Source organism: Phyllostomus discolor, chromosome 4 (assembly GCF_004126475.2).
Source record: "Phyllostomus discolor isolate MPI-MPIP mPhyDis1 chromosome 4, mPhyDis1.pri.v3, whole genome shotgun sequence".
Classification (NCBI taxonomy): Eukaryota; Metazoa; Chordata; class Mammalia; order Chiroptera; family Phyllostomidae; genus Phyllostomus; species Phyllostomus discolor.
The window spans coordinates 78,473,973-78,489,231 of NC_040906.2; the positions used below are offsets into that span (position 1 = coordinate 78,473,973).

The 15,259-nt window shown below is 32.8% G+C and overlaps 1 protein-coding gene across 1 annotated transcript in view; it reads left to right on the top strand.

Moving 5' to 3' along the window:
* The window catches only part of LRP1B (LDL receptor related protein 1B), a 1,792,671-nt gene that overhangs the window by 1,043,182 nt on the left and 734,230 nt on the right, over positions 1–15,259 (top strand). Inside the window, exons 12-14 of the mRNA XM_036023545.1 lie at positions 3,211–3,391; positions 9,955–10,174; positions 12,680–12,869. Coding sequence (XP_035879438.1) covers positions 3,211–3,391; positions 9,955–10,174; positions 12,680–12,869 — 591 coding nt within the window. The remainder of the gene's footprint in view (positions 1–3,210; positions 3,392–9,954; positions 10,175–12,679; positions 12,870–15,259) is intronic.

Here is a 15,259-nt window from a genome sequence, read left to right on the forward strand (position 1 = left end):
TATCTACTGCAATTTTCTAAAAAAAAAAAAAAAAAACAGAAGTACAAACATGTTGCGTTCTTGCTCATTGATAAATGCAATGGGTATTTTATGAAACCTAAAGGAGATTTTGACCAGATTCAATAAATGTTCATACTCTTTATTTACTCTTAGTTATATAATAATAATAATAACAATAACAATAACTAGTAAATGTTGATTTTCAAATGTAGAATGGTTGAACTTACCCCAAAGTTTTCAAACACAGTGCTTGCTTTTTTTTTTTTTTGAATAGTCATGTGTTTCCTTGGGGTAGTAATTAGTACTTCTGTTGGTCACCAATGTTTTCTGAAACTAGAGTGCCATAAAACTCTGTGTGTCCTGATTACCTTGTTGAAGGATGTTGGTCATTTTTTAATAGTCTCAGGTGGGCCCCAACCAAACTTTCTTGAATGAAAAATCAAATATACACAAAAACCAATGCTCTATATATCTTAGCATTCCATGTAAGTTAAAAGTTAATTAAAAGCAGATGCTACAAGATATGGAGGCAGAGCACTTCCCTTTATCAATGTATGATTTATTGAGGAAAGGATTCCTTGAGTGTTTAGGCTTCTCCTACAAGTATAACAGAGAAAATTTTTCTAGGTCCCATTAATGACTGCCTGAAATGATTCCCAATTTCCACATAGACTCTTTTGTAATTTCTTTAAAATTTGTATTCAGTTTCCTTCTTTCCAGAATAGATCAAAACAAGCAAAACAAACATAAAATAAGCAATATTAAAAAACACTCTAGGCTAATTATTTCATTGCTATCTTAATAAACTAGATAGGGAGATAAAGGGAAGGTTATTATAATCATGATACTCTAGAAATAATATTAATAGCAACATTTAAATATATTTACTATGTGCCAACCATTACTTTAAGAATTTTACATATGTTAATTTATTTAATCCTTAAAACAATGCTATGAATTTTGGAATGTAGAATACTTGAACTCTATCCAAAGGTATTAAAGAAATATAATCTAGCAAATTTCTCTTTATCATATACTTTTCTTGCATTTGAGTAGTCATGTATATCCTTGGGCGAGTAAGGATATATTATACCCATTTTAAATATCAGGAAATTGAAGATAAAAAGGCTAAGAAACTTGTTCCCCTAGAGAGATAGTATAGTGATTGGCAGAGCCTGGGCAGTGTGATTCTAGAACCTGGATCCTAACTACTACATTCTGCTTTTTCTAATTCAATGTCATTCAACTTTTACTGTTTATTCAGAACTTGCTCTTCATATACAATTTCTAGTAAAAGTTGGTCATTGGTCAAAACTCAAGACATATTATTAAATAATTATTTTAAAAGAAAAACATGATGTATATTTCTATTAAGTAGCACCCATAAGGAAAAGATTCAGGATTTATATTAATTTTTATTTTTACTTGATGCATTAATAAAAACTAACATGTATGGAGAATTTACAGTATGGCAGTCAGTATGTTGGCTATTTTACATGCAGAAACTAATTTACCCTTTGTTATCACACTATGGAGCAGGTGCTATTATCCTTACTTCACAAATGGAGAAATTAAAGATCAATATGACTGAGTTGCTTACCTAAATGTCAAAAACAAAATTTCAATCCAGATGATATTGCAACTGTTTAATATGAAAAAGTTAGAAGTTTTGAGTCACATGTCAAAAGGAAGAATTTTAAAAATAAGATTATTGAGGAAGGAAATTTCCATGCTGCAGTAGAATTCAAATATAATACAACTTTTGAAAATCAACTAACAAAATAAAAGTCAACTACTGTCTATAATAAGTAGAAAAGAGCATACTACTACTGTATTCTCTTTCTATTATGTCAGAGCAGGAAAGTACTCATAAAATTAAGTGTCAATAAAGTAAAGAGAAAATTAAACCTTTTTTTTAAAGCATAGGAACAATTAACCTGTGAAAATTACTCATATTGGATGGTAATCAAACAGATAGCTTAGTGAAATTGAGAACATATCTGATTCACTATAATGGGATTTTCAGTTATATCAAATCACATGTTGTATTAGTCATTTTGAGCTAGCACACATACTGATTAGCAAAAAAGGTTACAAAAAAATATCTTTTCCCGAGGTCAGAGGGGCTGTGATTAAAGAACATGATGATAGCAAATACGTACTGCATCTGCATGTGAGGGAATGCCATGTAGCTCCCCAGTAGTGCCTCTACGATCTCCAATGCACAGCTCTGTCTCTAATGCACTATTATCTCTTGGTTTGCCCAGTAAGTTCCAGTTCTCTGCTTCCTTGAGAACTAGGAGAAAGAGGCTTCCTTGGTTTAAAAAGAAGAAAAGGAGTTCACAGTAATTCCTCATGCAATAAAGGAATAGAACTATCATTATGCTGTTGTGGTAAGGTTGGAGAGTAGTTTACAAAGTGGGAAAAAACGAGGGCAGTACTCCCCATAGGAGCACGGTGGTTTTAACAGTCTATACATTGAGGATTACGTGACCTGGATTTTGATCTCTATTCTACCACCTCTTGTGTGATAATAGACTTCACTTTAAAGTGATAAAGTGATAAAGTTTTCCCTTCTGTAAAGTGGTTGAATTAGATTAGCTCATAAGATTATATTTTTGTAATATCCCTTTGAGTTATTACTATCTATATCTTATAGAAGCCTGCAATTGTACCCTTTTAAAACAAGTCTACAATACATAGACATATTTCAGTGCTCTTTGCAATTCATTGTTCATACATTTTCATGATGAGAGCCTGTTCTGGGCTTTCAAAGGCTTGCTTCTGCTGAACCCGCATATTTCTTGGCAAGAGGACATTCATATCCTTTTGATTGCTCAAATTAAATATTGCAAATTTTAACACACCTTCAGAACATTACTTGTTCACATTACTTGACTTTTTCCTGAAAAGTCTGTATCACTCTATTTTTGTTCTGAGAACTCGTCTTTCACCCTTTTTGCTCTCATCACTTATATTTTATTTTTTTCTGAAGTTTACTGTTTCAAATAAAATATGTCAAAAGAGGGTCTGTCATTCACATAAAATGGCATTCAGATTAAAATTGGAAAATATGCTCTGGAATGATAATACTTGCAAAAACACACTATGAAGAATTCTTTTCTTTTTGAATTAAACTTTTTATTAAGTAGAACATAAGCAGTTGACAATACTGAAAAGTTGGTTCCTCTCTTTTTATTGCTTTTACAGATCTAGATAATGTGGAGGGTATTGCTGTGGACTGGATTGGAAATAACCTTTACTGGACAAATGACGGCTACAGGAAAACCATTAACGTGGCCAGGCTGGAAAAGGCTTCTCAGAGTCGGAAGACTCTCTTAGAGGGAGAAATGTCCCATCCCAGAGGCATTGTGGTAGATCCTGTTAATGGGTATGAAATATTCTATCAGCTTTATATAAGAAAAATATATTCAATTTATTTTTTACATATTTCATGTAAAAGTTTTATTTAAATTCATGTGTGAATACATACTTGAGTGGTCTGATTGGGAAAATAACTTATTTAGTGATTTTCTCTTCCAGAGCATATGCTAAATAAACATGTCAAAATACAATGAACTGAAATAAATAAATTATCTCTATAAAGTATATATTTCCTTGATTTATTCAGACAAGCACCATAATTCTCCATTTTAGACAGCCTGACACCAAGATCAATTAAATAAGAGAATCAATCAATTTAATTTTTTAAAGGTTATTGAAATTTAATATATTCAGAAGTAACCAAAGCAAGCATGTGAATTTGTAATGAAGTGGAACCCACACATGGGAAAAAATAGCCAAATTTTTGTACATTTAGTGTGGGCCAGACATTTTGTTGACCAGGTTAACATGCTCCTTTTCTGTCATCCTCACAACAATTCTTGGAATTAGTTGCTAACTTCATCATTGTTTTACAAAAAAAGAAATTGGTAACTGATCTTCAAAAACTCTTCAGTTATTAAGGGACTGCGTAGATATTTATTTTATTTCAACTTTTTATGGGGTAGATATTTAAACCCCAGCTGCCTGTCTCCAAGACTGTACTCATAGTCACCATGCTACTTTGTACTAATCTACTTGGTAATCACATAATTTTAGACATAACCATATTTTCCATATAGTGACAGAGTTTCATAGTATGTCCTATTTTTTTAAGATGGAATATGTTGGACAATTCCTGTGAATATATTTTCCCTTGATTTTTATTCAGAGCTATTACCTATACACAAACAGTACTGTGCATATAGAAATATTGAAGAAGTGTAAAAATTCTTAACAGAATCTCAGAATTAAGTGAGTAGATTGTATCTTTTACATGTACAGCAGTTGTATGTGGTTTTTATCCCCTTCATTGTTTAAAAGCAACATCACAAAATGAGTATTCTTCATAGCTTACTACATACATACAAAAACCCCCTACTTGAGTAGGAAGAAAGTGTCTCCCTTTTCAGCTGAAATCACCACTTGCCTTTCCTAGAATAATTTGTGTTAAGAATAAAATCAGGATGCTTCTTCACAGACTGACACCAAAGTAGTGAATGAACTCATTGTGTTTCTGTAAGACATAATTATAAGGTAACATCAGTGATTTTATGTGTAGATTCTGCAATTGTCTGCTCTATCCCTGGTCTTTTAAACCAAGTCATCTATCAGGCCTTTAAAATAAGCCAATATTAATTTTAAAAGGAAAATGTTTATTCCACACTGTCTAATTCTACTTTAAGCAAGGTGTTTTAAATGTGTCTTAAAACAGTGTCTACTTTCTCAGTATTCTGTTAGAGAAAAATATTTTCTGATAGAGTTACAGAGTCTTTGTGTTACTCTGGAAGATGACACAAATACGGATATTGTAGAATCATGTGATTAGTAAGGACATTTGGAGACCACTAATTCCATCTCTCTGCAAATTCAGGAATCCCTTTTAATATTTCCCTAGTAGCCAGACATTCAACTTACATGTGAAACCTATAGAATTTACATAGTTTATAGTATTTGGGGGAAATTCTGAGTGATATGTTATTTTCTTTTTATTAAAGCAGTATCTCTATTGCTACAAAGAATGACTGTAATATTTCTTCTACCCTACAGATTTTCAAATAGAATACTACTTTTGTGCACTGACCTGTAAACCAGATACATATGTGCATGAATATATGTGTGTGTATATCTTTTCCCCCTCTCAATATACTAGGGCAGAGCTCTGCACCAGGTATATAGTGGTTAAAAAAACAGGCATAACCTTAACCCTCATGAAGCATCTTGTGTCATCTGCAAGGTTAGGAGTGGGATATAAAATAATAAATTAGGATTCAATGAGCAGCTAGTACAGTTTCTAAAGAAGAAAGATGAAGGAAAACAAAAAGGTTAACATGATGGAAACTAATAATAGAAACCTATTTAAGTAGATTTGCTGAAAGGCCTCTTTAAGGTGGAGTCATGCAAACTACGACTAAGCTATAGAGAATGAATCAGCCATGGAGAGTAAGGGAAAGAGTATGTTAGATCAAGAAAATGGTACATTTGAAGATCTTAAGTCGGGCAGAGATTGAGTGTCAGAGAAACTATGAAAACTGTGGGGTTGGAATGCAGATAGCAATGGGGAAAAGAACTGAGATGCAATTGGAAAGGAAAGCAGGCCCTCATCCACTGTGATGAGAGCTTTGTACTTTGTCTTCAGTGTAGGGGTAAAATAGAAAAGTAAAATAAGCATATTTCTCTTTTTTAAAGATTTTATTCATTTATTTCTAGAGAGGGAAGGAAGGGAGATAGAGAGAGAGAGAGAAACATCAATGTGTGGTTGCTGGGGGTCATGGCCTGCAACCCAGACATGTACCCTGACTGGGAATCGAACCTGCAACACTTTGGTTCGCAGCCCGCGCTCAATCCACTGAGCTATGCCAGCCAGGGCAGCATATTTCTATTAAAATATATTAATCTTACTATTCTGTGAAGAATGGATAGGAAGACAATAGAAATAGACATGGAACTATATGAATTTAATTATCCAAATAATTGTTTGATTTGAATACAGCTTTTTAAAAGAATTTTTTATTATGTGTTTTAATTTAATCTTTATTATATGTTTGATACTTTTTAAAAATGAGGAAGAAACTTTAGTTAGAAATTCCATTTAAAGTAGTATAATATAGCTTTAAGCAAAACATTTCAATAAAATGATTTGTTTACATTTTTTCTACCATAATACCTACTTACAGCTGTACACAGAAGGAGAAAATCTGTGATTGCCTGTTAACAAAAATATGATTCATTTCAGAAATGCACTTTATTGAAAGCTTCATAATCAATTATAGGGTAGGTAAGGAATTCATTTCTTTATTAAATCATATTTTTTATTAACTACCATAGAGATCAATAGAAATCAGTAAGATAATAATTGTTCTCAGGTTACACATACACGAAATTACCTATAAAATAAATGATATATATATATTTTTTTTCAGAAATCACTGACATTTTAATACAGAATTGAGCTTTAGTAGATGAATAGATTTCCTAACTTTATAAGGCAGGTCCCAGGGGTTTGGGGTGCACAGTCATAAGGTTAGTCACTGTTCTGAAGGGACAGTCATAGTAACTGTTTGCAGGGGTGTCAAATTCATTTTCACCAGGGGCCACATCAGCCTCGCAGTTGCCTCCAAAGGGCTGAATGTAATTTTAGGACTGTATAACAGTAACTACTCCTTAACAGCTAAGCAAGAGCTCAGCACTGCCACCAGGCAGAAACAAGGTGGAGGGCTGGATTCAGCCTGCAGGCCTTGTGTTTGCCACCTATGGTTTAGAGGAAACAAAGTCAGTGGCAGTTCTGAGGTGAGATGACTTCCTTAAAGCTAGAGCAGAGGGTATGTGAAGGAACACACTAGGAGATGAAACTAGAAATACACAAAAATCTTCAATGTTGCTATTAAAAGGTTGGATTTCTTTTGCTGACAAAAGAATAATTGACGGGTTTTGAAGATAAAATTCACACATTTTCATTCATGACTTAGTAAGACAAATGTGACAGGTATGTGGTAACCAACCCATTAAGAGTTCCCTTTGAAAAGGGATGAAATACCAACTATAGTATTTGTAATAGGAATGGAAAGGTGGGAATTGAGACTGAAAGAATAGGATTGCAGTCTTCAATGGTTATAGAAACGGGTATAAAGCTGAGGAGAAATCAATTGGGATGGCACTGTTCCTAAGATGACCAGAGCAGATGACTTCCTTCTCCTACTGATTCCACATTTCATAATTTGTATCAATAACTTAGTGTCATACCAGTTCTCACTTCTCAAAAATTATCTACATGATCTATGTCCAAAGCTGAGTGCATATTTTCCCCCAAAGAAGATCTAGTGCACAGGTGGAAAACACAAGGCCCGAGCTGAACCTGGCCCTTCACCTTGTTTTATCCGGCCTGGCACCTTGTTTCTACCAGGTGGCAGTGTGGAACTCTTACTTAACTGATAAGGAGTGGCTATAGTTATACAGTCCTAAAATTACATTCAGCCCTTTGAAGGCAACCTCAAGGCTGATGTGGACCCCAGGAAAATGAGTTTGACACCCCTGGTCTAGTGCATCCATATCTCAGTTAATAGTTAACACCCATATATTATGTCAATAACCAAATCAATTTTTTCAACAGTAGAATGTATTTTACTTCTATGACAGAGAAGCTCTTAATGATGTAAATATTTTTAGAATTGACCAGCAGATAATACAATTTAATCTGGGGACATGGTTAATGTCAACAAAGTCAAACTTAGTGTTACCTGGTACAAATATAAAGAAGAAATAATCCTTGCCTTTAATTATTTTGATGTTCAGTTGGATGATCAGATATGCAGCACTATTAAATGCAATGCAAGGCATAAATTCAGTAAATACTATAAGATAACCAAAACAATAGTTAATAAGAGATGAAGGAAAGAGTCTATTTTGACAGAGAAGCTAAGGATAAACTTTATAAAAATTTTTATTTGGGCAGGCTATAAAAATTAGAAATACATTTTTCTTTCCTTATTAGCATAAGGCCAGGTTAGTTGGATTTGATGGCTACCCAAATTCTACCTATAAAATATTTGTATTTGTTCCTGTTTATTTTATGGGTTATATTTTCTATTTTAAAGAATTTTCAAATTTGATATTGAAGATAAGGCTTTTGTAATATAACTTTTAATCAGATAATGAAGTGGGTAGACGATAAAATACAGGCTCTGTCAGATTGGCATCTCTTATTTAAATGTTTCTCTTTTGTTTTATTTGAATAAAATAATCTCAGTAATACATCATATCACAAAAATTGTTCTTTAAATATAAAACAATACAAAGTGTGTTTAGAAAATCCAGAATTTTTCCTCTTGTGCACAGGCATATGTGATTTGAGTTGGAGTCAATCAAGCAAACAATCAAAACGAACAAACAAAAAAGTGTTGCTATGTTCAAAAGAAAACTAGAGGGAAAGAAAATTGAAACTTTTAACAAGTTATAAATTAGCAACAAGAATAAAAGCACATTGATTTACTGTATTTAAGATTTTAGGAAAATATGAACAGGGAGAAAAAAGTTGCATGTTTCCCTTGTACATAGTCCATTTATATGTAGTTTAAGTTGGGTAATTATACCTAACTAGTATAGTATTAAACTAAAGAGAATGACTCTTCCATTTATTCCTAATTTGTCCCAACAAGCAAACACTTGCAGAACACACAGGGTACAAGATAAGTGTATTATCATGTTTATTTCTAGGATTAGAATGTATTTTGACTTAATAAAATTCACCAGTTTTCGTATACTTCCTCAGGTCTAACAGGCATATCAACGTAATTGCAGACTGTTACAAAAAGTTTTTTTTTTAAAGCTTCATTGGCATTAAATTATGGATGGTGTGTTTCAGCCTCAGTTTTCCCAAGTCCGCCTGTTTAGAGCACTCTAGGATTATTAGTCATGGATACAGATTTATCTGAGATTACCTCAGACATTCTTCAGGGTCCACAGAATGTGGAGGCAGAAAATCTAATAAAGGCATTTCTAGGGTAAGCAGCTTAGGAAAGCTTTGGCACTTTATGAAGTTGTTTATGAAGTGACTGAATTAAAACCTACACCTTAATTAATAACTCAGGCATTTTTACATGACCCCAAAACAATGCAAGTGGAGGGTCTTAACCTTATTCATGAGGGAATTGAAGCATTAGTTCAAGGCCTCCTCTCCCACTGTATAGCTTCCACAAAATGATTTGTTATTAAAGGAGGATGTCTTTGTTTGAGATAGAAATTAAAGCTCCAAATCTTATGGTCAGTCAACCTGCTGTTAATAAACTCATGTACAGCTAAATCACCTTCTATGAGTTTTGGTGTAATAATAAGCAGCAATAAAACATAGGTAATTTGCATCAGGATGACAAATTAGACCTGGCCAAACAAATGCAGTATGATTGTATCTTTCAGATCAAAGATAATCCAATTGCCTGTCTTAAAAAATAATAATTTATCTGAGATTAAATAAAGTCAATTTGATCATTAACTGGCTGTTTTATGAGTTCTCATGTTAGTCAACCTGCTTTTTAACTACATAATTGATTATATGTTTTATGAAGTAAACAGTACTTAAAAATACTCAGTAATAATACGTCAAAAAACATTTTTTAAACTTGGTATCAATGCCAAGGAAAATCAATATTTGGTATTTACTGTTAGCTTAATTAATCACTGAGGCCACTAAGTGGGGTAGTGGATTTTCTGTACTATGTCCAAACAAACTGGCTCCACTGAACACATCTTTACTGCCCTTGGTACTTGAGAGCTGCCTCCTGCCATTGGCAGATGTGCATTTAGATAGGAGAAAATCAGAGTGTAATTAGATTCTATGGAGGTGTCACATTTGAGAAGTGCCCCTCAATACAGTGGCTAGTTGAAATAATGTGTGTGCTCTTGTTTGTGATGTCTTAGTTGGATGTATTGGACGGACTGGGAGGAAGATGAAGTAGATGACAGCGTGGGAAGGATCGAGAAGGCCTGGATGGATGGCTTCAATCGGCAGATTTTTGTGACTTCAAAGATGCTGTGGCCAAATGGCTTAACTCTGGACTTTCACACCAACACTTTATACTGGTGTGATGCTTACTATGATCATATTGAAAAGGTGTTTTTGAATGGAACTCACAGGAAGGTAAAAGACAAATGCTGCTGGTTTTAATCCACAGGGTTCTTTTTTCATGGAGCATTTTAAAGAATATTTTCAAGTTTATTTGTACCCCTCTGAGGTGGCTGCCAGTGGTCTGTGTGGGTGGCTGAGCACTAAGTGGTGTGGCTGGCAATGTGCTTTGGAGAATGAGCCCAACTCACTGCGGTGTGTCAGCATTTGTGAGATTTTTTAAAAACAGTTCTCAGGATATTAGAGGTTTTTTTTTTTAAACGCAACTTCTCTACATTTTTTATGAGGTTGTTTGCTATGACCAAGAAACCCAACTCATTTCAAATATCTTTAAAATTTTAGCTGAAATTTAGCCTACATATTATGAAAAATTAATTATAATGCATTTATTTGAAGAAAGAAATTCATGACATTGAAATTGAAGCATAAGAATAAACTGAGCTTTGAGCTTGTTGATATGAATAGATACCAACTTCTTGCCTCTTCTGGTAAAATTATTGCAAAACAATTCTGAAATTCTAGGGCAAATTAAGGATGTGGTTGACTCTGTGATAGAGCCAGTGCTGGAAGAACATCACCTCTATATTTTATATTATAATTACCTGAGCACATAGGACATTATGAAATAACTTCAACTGTTTAGTTAAATAATGGAAAAGTAGAATATTCAAAATTACCAAAGTGCTTTCTTTCATACTACATCTTCTCCTCTTCCTCCTCCTCCTACTCTTCCTCCTTCTCCTCCTTCTTCTTTGGAAAGAAAAACTTCACAATTGATTAAAGCTATTCATTATGAGTTCTGTTTAAGAAATAAATAGTATACTAGTCAGTTAAGATTATTTCATTTATTGATTCACTCTAACAGTGCTTTAAATATTTTTTCCCAAATGAGTAAAACTTATTGGCATTTAACCTAATGTCACAATGTTCACAGGTGCTAAATAAACATCTATGATTCCTTTGAAGATGTTGACATGTACACAGTATAGAAAATATTTTAATGGCCAGCACATTTTAGCTGGCATGGAGGTGAGAAAATAAAAAAAAAAGAAAATGTCTCATTTATTCAATATATGAAAATTTGTTTTGAAGAATACAGATAAAAGGAGAAAATTTTGATTTGCTAACCCTACATTATTTGAATAACTTCCTCAGTTCTCTAATATTAAATAAAGTGAACACAAAATGCTTTTTCATATTGTATACAATCCTTTTCATACATGGTGAAAAATTATTATCATTATTGGATATATTGTTATTTTTTTCCCTCTATAACTCTACATGTAAAACAGGACTCAAAACACAATTGCTCCATTTAAAAACCAAAAAAATAAAAAACTGTAATGTAAAAAATATACCAAGATAATCAGAATTGAAATTAGCCAGTAAATCTTTTCATTTACTACTAATTTTTTTCTGTATTCAAAACTAAAATCTTAATCTTCCTCCCTATCATCTCCTACTTAATTGTATTTTCTCAATGAAATAGGAAGCTCCCTTTCACTCTAATGTTCTGTCTTTGGCTGTTGGATGAACAATATTGCAACACACAAGGAGGAACCCAAAAACAACTAGAATTATCTTCTGGAGGGCAGGCCCTTTGTAGTATAGGTTTCCTCTTCTAGGTGAGTGTTCTAGAAACCCATCTATATCAGAGTACCAGTGGCATTGTTGTGAGAGGCTGTTTTAGGCTTCAGTGAAAGTTTTTTGAAGACTCCTTCAATGCATTTGTCCATTTCATGATGGATAATTAACAAGCACACCTGCCCACACTGTGCTGAGTATTCAGCAGTTTTTGACCAAAAATGACATGATCCCCATGCCCCACCCTCCCTATTCACCTGATCTCACTCAGAGCCAGTCATTTTTGTTTCCCAGGATTAAAAAAAAAACTGCTCAAAGGGAAACATTTTGCCAATATGGAAGAGGTGAGACAAAAAACAGCAGAAGCACTAAAAGGCATCAACATTGATGAGGTCAAAAACTGTTTTCAGCAGTGGGAAAAAAGTCTCTATAGGTGTATTGCATCAAATTGAGAGTACTTTGAAGGTAATTGAAGTTTAAACATTTAATAATAAATACACAATGTTTTTATAATTAAATTCTGGGCTTTATTGGCCCATTCCCTCAGACATAATAGCACTAATTACTTAGATCGACTTCTATCCCAGGATATGATTTTGAAATATTACAAAGAAAAGACACAAGGAAGAATGGAAGCAAATTTATTTTAATGTTTGCATTTCTTAACTATATGTGTAAAGCTAAATATGACAAAGTTTAAATGAATGAAATTTAAATCACCTCCTTCAAATAATAAGTTCTAAAAACAAGAATATGCTCATACTGTGAGATCAATTTTGCAAATATACTAAAAGAAAAAAGTGAATTATGATATTGGGTAGATAGAGATCTACCTAATCTGTTACACTTATTTGAATACCATATTCCTTCTCTATATATTTAGCTATGTTTCTAAAGGCAAGTTCTGAATTTTCACAATGTGTTTATATTTTACAGATCGTTTACAGTGGAAAAGAGTTGAACCATCCTTTTGGACTGTCACATCATGGGAATTATGTGTTCTGGACGGATTATATGAATGGTTCCATTTTTCAACTAGATTTGATAACAAATGAGGTGACATTACTGAGGCGGGAAAGACCACCTCTGTTTGGACTTCAGATTTATGATCCACGAAAGCAACAAGGTATTAAAAAACAGATAAAATTGCTTCTGAGTTTCACATAAAATAAAATTCACAGTCATTACAGAAAGGTTCTATTTGATAGTGTTGGCTGAAATCTTGTGATAAAAGGTATCTAGCCACACAAAAGTCAGTCAAATCTTGGAAATTCTATATGCATGAAGTTCAAGGTTTTCTCCAAATACTTACTTTTTGATGTCATTTTAACTGGTCTGTTAAAGTAAAAAAAAATGTTTTTAATGTTTTCAAAGATTAACTGTTATGAGCAGTTAGAAAAGCTTTAAGGGAAAGGAATATTGTAGGAACATATTTAAAAATACATTATATAAGAAAATTACATTTTCAACAGTATCTTAGTATATGTTATCTGATTAGTGTCATGTACATTTAAATAACTTAGTTAATTTAAATGGTATAAAAGTAAAATAATCTACCATGATATTCATGTCTTATTAAAATAAATATTCTATGTTTTATCTATATGAGTTATTAATATTTATTGGGCTACCCACAAATAGCATGACTTAAAACTTAGCTATTAAACAAAGAAAATCATTTGTAAATTATACACTAGATATTTTGTTATGAATTTAAAGGCATTGTTCCTCTTATAATAAGGGGATATTTTTGTAGACATTTCATGATTATATGGTTTAATACATGTAGGGAGAAAAAATATATCCTGAGTTTTTCAATGCACATGTTATCAATAGGAAGTTACCTAACAACAAGAGTTTTTTGAAGATATGTCATATTTCAGCTAAAAGAGGGATGTTAAAAGCAAACTATCTCAATCAAGAACTTCATTTTTCTACCATATTAAAATTGCCTCATTGAGATACAAATATAATTTCATAAAATCATGAAAGTTCATGAAGTGGGAAGTACATAAATTTTAATAGCTAATAAAAGATAAAATTATCTTTAAAAGTAAAAATGAAATTTTTGAGATGGTATAAACTATAATTGAACAAAATAAAAAATAGAACAACAGCCTACATAGATAATATGGCAATATTTTCTGTTACATTCACATCAGTCCTGCCCACTTCCCCCATTGTCACTTGTATCCACTAAACTGGAGGCAAGAATATGCACAGGAAAGCCCTTCTCACCTCCTGCAGTATCTCGCTTACAGGGTTTTTGTTCCCTGTAATCTACACTCATTAATTTCCTAGATTTTATTTCAACAATCAGTATACAATCACATTTTCTGTTTTCATTCTATTCAGAAGTTGTTCATCCTGAATGTCATTGCTAAACTCCCTGTTGTCAAATTCCATGATGTCTTCACAATCTTCACTTTCTTTAAAAAGTCTACCAGTTAAAAGCAACACATGGGATGATAAATGTGCCAGCTTACTATAAAATGGACTCTGGTTTAAATCTGTATCCTTACAAATATCCCTTAAAGTTTGGACACATCATAAAAATTTAACAAAGAGAACAAATGCTTTCTTCATAAAGTTCCTATAAAGAATCAATATTTGTCCCAAAAAAGCAAGACAGAACTGGCCTTGTATTTTACATTAATTAATTTGCCTTTACTACTTCTCAACCTGAAGACATATATCTTTAAATTTCCTTGTATATAAACATTTTAAATAAATATTCAAAAGAGCAAGGTGTCTCAATCATGTACAGTATGTGCACACCTCCAATAGTAGTATGAGGATCGTATTCCAACAGTCATGAGGAATATCAGACAGCGTAATTGACATGATTGTTTAGTGCTATTGTTTGGATGGACAGTGATTTTTAAAGTCCTTTAAAATTTATAATTAAAGGTTATATTTTTCTAGAAATTTGTCCATTTCACCTAGGTTTTCAATTTTTTTGACATACAGTTCTTTGTAGTAATTTCTTACAATTCTTTGTATTTCTGTGGTATCTGTTGTAATCTTTCCTCTTTCATTCCTGATTGTGCTTATTTGGGTCTTCTCTCTTTTTTTCTTGATGAGTCTGCTTAAAGGCTTGTCGACTTTGTTTATCTTTTCAAAGAACCAGCTCTTGGATTCATTGATCCTTAGAATTGTTCTTTTAGTCTCTATGTCATTTAATTCTGCTCTGACCCTGGTTATTTCCTTCCTTCTGCTTTCTCTGGGCTGCCTTTGTTGTTGTTCCTCAAATTCTTGTAGACGTAGGGTTAGGTTGTTTGTTTGGAATGTTTCTAACCTTTTTAGGTGGGCCTGTATCGCTATGAACTTCCCTCTCAGGACTGCCTTGGCTATGTCCCATAAGTTTTGGGTTGTTTTGAGTTGGTTTTCATTTGTTTCCAGAAACCTTTTGATTTCTTCCCTAATATCATTCTTGACCCATTCATTGTTTAATAGCATGCTGTTTAACCTCCATGATTTTGAGTGTTTTGGGTTTTTTTCCTTGGGGTTGGTTTC